This window comes from Meleagris gallopavo, chromosome 7 (assembly GCF_000146605.3).
Source record: "Meleagris gallopavo isolate NT-WF06-2002-E0010 breed Aviagen turkey brand Nicholas breeding stock chromosome 7, Turkey_5.1, whole genome shotgun sequence".
Classification (NCBI taxonomy): domain Eukaryota; kingdom Metazoa; phylum Chordata; class Aves; order Galliformes; family Phasianidae; genus Meleagris; species Meleagris gallopavo.
The window spans coordinates 18,864,132-18,870,494 of NC_015017.2; the positions used below are offsets into that span (position 1 = coordinate 18,864,132).

At 34.5% G+C, this 6,363-nt stretch overlaps 1 protein-coding gene across 1 annotated transcript; it reads right to left on the minus strand.

The window, feature by feature from the left end:
* On the minus strand, nucleotides 1-5,859 carry LOC104911767 (26S proteasome non-ATPase regulatory subunit 14-like). Its single transcript, XM_019617141.2, has 4 exons — nucleotides 5,750-5,859; nucleotides 3,431-3,556; nucleotides 2,185-2,247; nucleotides 1-119 (listed from the first exon to the last, which is right to left on the minus strand). The coding sequence occupies exons 2-4, from the start codon at nucleotides 3,554-3,556 to the stop codon at nucleotides 21-23; spliced, it is 288 nt and encodes a 95-aa protein (XP_019472686.1). The 5' UTR covers nucleotides 5,750-5,859; the 3' UTR covers nucleotides 1-20.
* Nucleotides 5,860-6,363: the final 504 nt, after the last annotated feature.

The following is a 6,363-nucleotide window of genomic DNA, read 5'->3' on the forward strand; positions in this document are numbered from 1 at the left end:
CATCACAAACAGGAAATGGGTTATTTAAATACAACTGTATCCAACATAGCAGCTAAACACTGGACAATGTTAGAAGTCATCAGCACATCCACATGCTCTTCTAAATGACGTTTGGGGTCCTGAAACACAAAGGATGCCATAAGAGAAATGAGTAAAATGTCTCCGTGAACACTTGTAATTACATCATTTCTGTGTAAAACCACTGCAAGTTTAAAAGGCTGGTGATGCTCCAGAATGTTGCTTTCTAACTAGACTTATTATATAGAAATTCAGAAATTGCTTAATCCATACCATCACTCAGAGAAATTGAGGATCAGTTTAGGAACTGCATTCCTATACAGCTTCTCAAGAGTAACCACAACAGCTGTGAGTTTTAAAAACAAAACACAACATGAGGAATTCACCTCAGTTCTGGTACAATGCAATTTGTTTTCACATATTTGTGCAAAAGTTTAACCTAGTCCTGTAAAATCTTTGAGTAGTTGTAAGACCATGAAAAAATCAGCACACAAATACCCACAAAAAATAAACACAAGTGCACTACATGGTGTTCAAAGTTCTGAAAAATGTTAAACCTGAGCAGCATTCTCAAAATACACGTCCCTCCAGGCTATTGCTCAAAGGAATGGGCACTTGTGGGCATTCGCATAGAATAATTTGATTATTCGGGGGTTAAACATTTGACCACACTCATAGACTTTTTCAGAAATGAAATTAATTAATATGAAAGTGCCGCAACATTATCTGGCACATTTTAAAAACTTTATTTTTAATATTTTATTTACATTGCAGCATTGTCACCTTCTTGCGCATAAAGAAAATATGGAAGGCAGTCATGTGGGAATTTTAACTAGTACTTAAAAGGAATTATTGTCAAAATCTAATGCACCAATTCAATTTACATAAACGTGAACTAGAAAATCGGTGTGAAGAATGCCATAAAACGTATGGTATGGTATCTTTCTTAAATAATTCAAAGATCACGTAGTTCTCCAATATTCTCTGATCCAAGTAATCTGACAAACCTATTGTGAGCAGCTGTCTGTTCACAAAATTTTCTATATAAGTTGCAGAGAAATAAAAACACGTGAAAATTACTTAGTAATTTTATCAGGAAAAATGGCTTTTCTTTAGAAAGCACTTAATCAAAACATATTTTTTCTCCCTCATATGTATAATGATTTAAAAGATGAGTGAAGCCCAAATCACATTTAAGATGACATTAAAGCTCTTAAAATACAAACCTTGTTACATGTTTTATTATATATATTTACGTTTCTGTAGATGAGCATAAAAGTCTATTGTTCTGAATGATACATGAGTGACTGAACAATAGTGTAGATGTGTTATGACACAGTTGCTAGAAGCTGACACGTAAGAGCAATCCAGAATCCTTTAAATTCTTCTGCTATTAGCAATAAAATAAATACTGGTTCTTCAAGGATATACTGTTCACTTATAAAGCTATTTCTTGTTTCCACTGCCTTTCTTGAATTATGAACACATTCTCTTACCAACTTGTTTTGCTTGTTTATCTTTTTTTTTCCAGAGCACATTTCCTCAGCTTGTAGGTTAAAGTCATACATGTAAGTATTTTTCTGTGAAATCCTCTACATCCGGACATTGCAAAGGGATGGAATGATTCAAATACATGTTTTCAGTTTCAGTTATGGTTCTAAAGTGTTTCACTCCAATAGCGATGTGAAGCAATGCAGCTTACTTGCATGCACACATATTGGAGCTCAGCACTGACAGTGTGCTTATGAAGGAGGACGGAGTGAGCTGGCTCTTTAGCCACGATAAAGTATAAACTACACTCTCATCTTTTTTCAATATTGCTGTTTTTTAAAAGCCTTCATGGTTTTGACCTCTCTGACGGTACAATAGACTAGGATATCTTTGTGCACCTTCTTGGAAAGGAGAATAAAAAGCTATCAAATCTCAACAGTGCTCCTCAGCATCTAATGCAAATGCATACAGAATGCAACTTGCTGATATTCCAATGATTACTTAAGGCCAAAAGCCTTGTTCCCTACACAACAATCTGCAGCAAAAATAAATTCATTATTCAGAGCATTGAGAATATCTTGCATGTAGAAATAAAATCACCTATGCACATGTAAGGAAATTAATATTTAGAATGAAGGAAGTGTATCATTCCACCTCTAATTCATCACACCTCACCTGCTTGCCAACATTTTTTATTGCCAGCTGTTCAGGTGTCATCTTATCTTCTTCTTCAACAGCCTGTGAACGAAACACAGAAAAGGTCAATGTTTCAGATTTCATTTACTTTTTCCCCAAGCCATGAGATTCTCAAGTATATTTCTCTTTCACACACACACACAAAAATAAAAAAATAAATAAAAAATAATAAAAAAAATCAAACGGTGACACTTTTAGAAAGTCAAAAAGAAAGGTACTTCAGCTTTTCAGCACGCATAGGTTTAATTACCAAGTGCTAGCGCAAAAGATCAAGGCAAATACTCATGAATAGTTTTATTGTCAGATAAGCAAAATGGATTCACAAATCTCTTTTAAGCAAAAATGCTAAATGTGGGGTATTGATAGTTTAAGATTAAAGTTGAACTGGTACAACAAAAAGCAAAAAGAAAGTTGCCTACATTGTTTCAACTATTAGAGGCTTGATCACAAGTGCATTTTATAGTGCTTAAAGTCACCAATACATTTTTATCATCTTCTGTTGTCTTCAGACACAGTATCTGTACTATGTAAGTCCACTAACTCACCTAGTGAATGAAATACTCAGTTTTACTTTTAAGGGCTTCTTAGAAGATTTAAGAAAAAAAAAAAACAGCCCTCATCAATAATGACTGACAAGCTTACTATTTCTGGAATGGTTGTTGATATCTAGTGTTTCAAAAAGATGTTTAAAGGCCAATATTAAAACAGTACAGATAACTGATTCTTCTGTCAACCCCAATAACAATTTCTTTATCTAAAAAGAACATGAAATTAGGCTCTAGAATGAGTTCTAAATATTTACTACATGCCTGTAATCTACTCTAATGATCTCAATAAACAACCTTTCTTCTGCTATTCTGAAGTCTGGCCAAGTAGATCTTAGCTGAAGGAATGAAGAGCACAATTTCATTTTGAACTACAGAAATCTGAGATTCTCTTCACCAAGTACAAAATTAATTTTATTACTCACATTTGAAAGGGAAACACGTAATTAAACATTTTGCTTCTCTGGGGCAAAAACTTTGTGACAAAGCCTGAAGATGTATCACAGTACTTTAATAATCACCAAGGTCCAAAGAGTTCCTGCAACAATTTCTTCATTCTTACAGCCAAGTCTTTTACAATTCACTTTGAATAGGGCTTACGACAATCACCTTCTTACTTCTGAAATCAAGAATTAATTTCTCATAAACATTACAATTACATCATTATGGGATATGAATACCTTGTTATAATTCTTAGCTAATTCTAACATCTCCTTCACTACAGTTTCATTGAGTTTGCAGTGTTCACTGTAGTCCTGAAGTGTCAAACCTTCCATCCAACTCTTCTTATGCAAGTTTAGCAACATCTGCAAAATAAAACCTGTTTAGAGTATGCATCATAAACTATCAAATACCATGGCAATGTCTGATTTACAGTACTAAGAGTGTAATAAAAATTATTGATCTTGGAGTGTCTAGGGAAATACAATTATCAAGTATTCCACTAAAGCAGACAATAGATTTCCCCAAAGTTTTTAAGGATCAAAAATTTTGGAAGCCTAAATATGAAAATGAAGCACAGAAACCAGGGTCACATCTACAGTGACACAAACTCTTTTCTTTTGTAATTTAGTAGTTTTGCTGGCAGCTGAGTATGCACAAGTGTATTGCTGAAGAAGTAGCAGGTAGGTGAATATTTTAGCACCAGATGAAGAAGAGTTGAAGCTTTTGGCCTGTATTAAATTTGAAAAAATATTTTAATGCTTTGATTAAATGTATTTAGGCTTAACTTATTGTCCTGAACTGTACACAAGCAGCTGCTACAGTTGTGAAGAAACGAACATCAAAGCAACCAAAACATGACTTTTGTTGGTCCTCCTAAAAAGTGAAGGGCCTTAAAAACATGACAAAATGAAGCAGATTTTTGATGGCGATAAAAGCAGGGGCTGTTAGAAATATCTGAAATATGCCTGGCTCTCTGATAACATTCTGACATTTGTGAAAAAAAAAAAAAGAAAAGAAATAGTTACAAAGGCAATTTCCTGATTTTCATCTGTAAGGAAAGCCTATTTTGCAGTTATGCACACTCGAGGACTGTAGGAAGCATTACCTCAGCAAACAATTTGAGCTTGCCTTTAATTTGCAAGCATTCATTACAGAGGTTTTTAAGAATCCATAAACCCTGCAGTTCCCATTACCTGAATGAAAGAAAGAAGCTATTTCACCCAATGTACTGCTTCCAAAGAAACCTGGTTTTTGAACATATGAACAAAACTGAAAGTGTCATAATTCTTATTAGCAAGATTTTAGTTACTGACAGAAGGAGTTGTGGGCAAACTGCATATGGACAGTTTAGCTAGGCTATCTGGATTTTAAAGCATGGTTTTGTGCAATGGGCTCCTCCTTTAATAGATGAAACATGTACTTTTCTTTCTACAGATGGAAGTAACAGATCACCACCAGCACCACGAGGGTGTTCTGTCATCCAAACCTGCCTTAGGAGAGCGAGGTAGAAATAACTCACTGCCTCACAGACTGAAGCTTCCTTAACTCAGTCACGATTGTTCTCCTACTTGCAAAAACCATTTACATGCATAGACCATTAAACCAAATTCACACTAAGAACTTCAGATAAGAAGTTGTACGTTAATGGAAATGGTAGCCTCTGGATGCTCTATAGGCATTTCCCCAGAAATCTAGTTCTTTTGAATCAGTAACTCTCCTACATAATAGTGCAGTCTTGCAAACATACTCCTCCATTATTCAAAATTGTTTCTCTTTTTATTACTTCTAGCTCTCTAAAAGCAGAAAATAAGGAAACTATTCTGACTGTTGTATCACAAAATCCAACTATTCATGGCAACACAGCCACAAACATGCAGTCGTAACTGAGCCTTAGAACCTGGGTTTTCAAGAATTAACTTTTGCAGTTGATCCTTTCCTGTTTGTTCTCCTGGCTGAGACTGTCAAGCTAGAGAATTTTACTTGTGATTGGGGAATTTTGATACAAAAGACAACATCTTTTCTCAGTTACTGAATAATACTTTTTCTATAAACGTGTGAAAGTAAGAAGGACATCACTACCTTCCTGATACTCAGCAGTGTCTTCAGGAGCTTTATTCATGCCAACTGGATGCACCTTCTGTTTAAGTGATTACAGCCAATAAAAATCTGAGACTCCTTGGTCATACAATTTATTTTAGAAAATATAGTCTTCCAGCTTCTGTAATTCCAGCCTAAAAAATCTAAAGCAGCTAGTATGTCTTTGAGCCTACAGCAATTATAACTCAACTTTGCACAAACCCATTAAGCATGGAGAACAGCATGAGGACTTTCTGTGAAACATGGACACAAATGTTATAAAAATCTTTACATGAATGTTAGAATGAATTTTTGGAAGGTTTCATCAACGGTACTACATATCTAAGTGCTTTCTAGAAGATAAGCCAGGAACTGTTAAAACAATTCCTGAAAGAATCAGCAATTAAAATCAGAATTCACAAATCCTATGTAGTTTGTGCAGTGTTCTTTGTTCTTTGAATAAAAGCTAAAATAATTACCTTCTGTTCTAGTTCATTCTTCCTGTAGTTGATAGTGATGGAATAGTAATGTCTGTTCAGTCCATGAATTAGTGCCTGTAAAGTTCAGGGCAAAGTTTGCATAAAAATTACCCGCCATTGAAATGAAGAGATATTAGAAGAGTTCATTAAAACACAGTCATCTTCAGACATAACTTCAAGTAAATGTACCTTTTCCTACTTGTCTCTTTCAAAGTTAACTGATAGTTATACTTTATACTTTCTGTTTCTAAAATTGGACTTATTCCATGCAGTAATATCCATCCATTGTAAGAAAAAGCAGTAACTGCCTGCAAATGCTGAGCAATACACATGCACAGATAGTTCCTTCAGATCTTACCTCACTCAATAAATTTGGGTATCATTTCTACTAAACCTCATCTCTTTCTATTAGAAACAGAAGAATGCTGACTATGCACATCACATTTATCCTAGATACCAAAGCTCATTTTTAAATTTTGAATACAAAAATATCCTCTCATAATTGCACCCTTGCCAAATCTGTCTTTAAACTGCATAATCTAAGTGACCGAGATGAGGTGATATGCCATCTTTAAGCACTGATTTTCTATTTTATTCATGTGGATTTTTTTTTT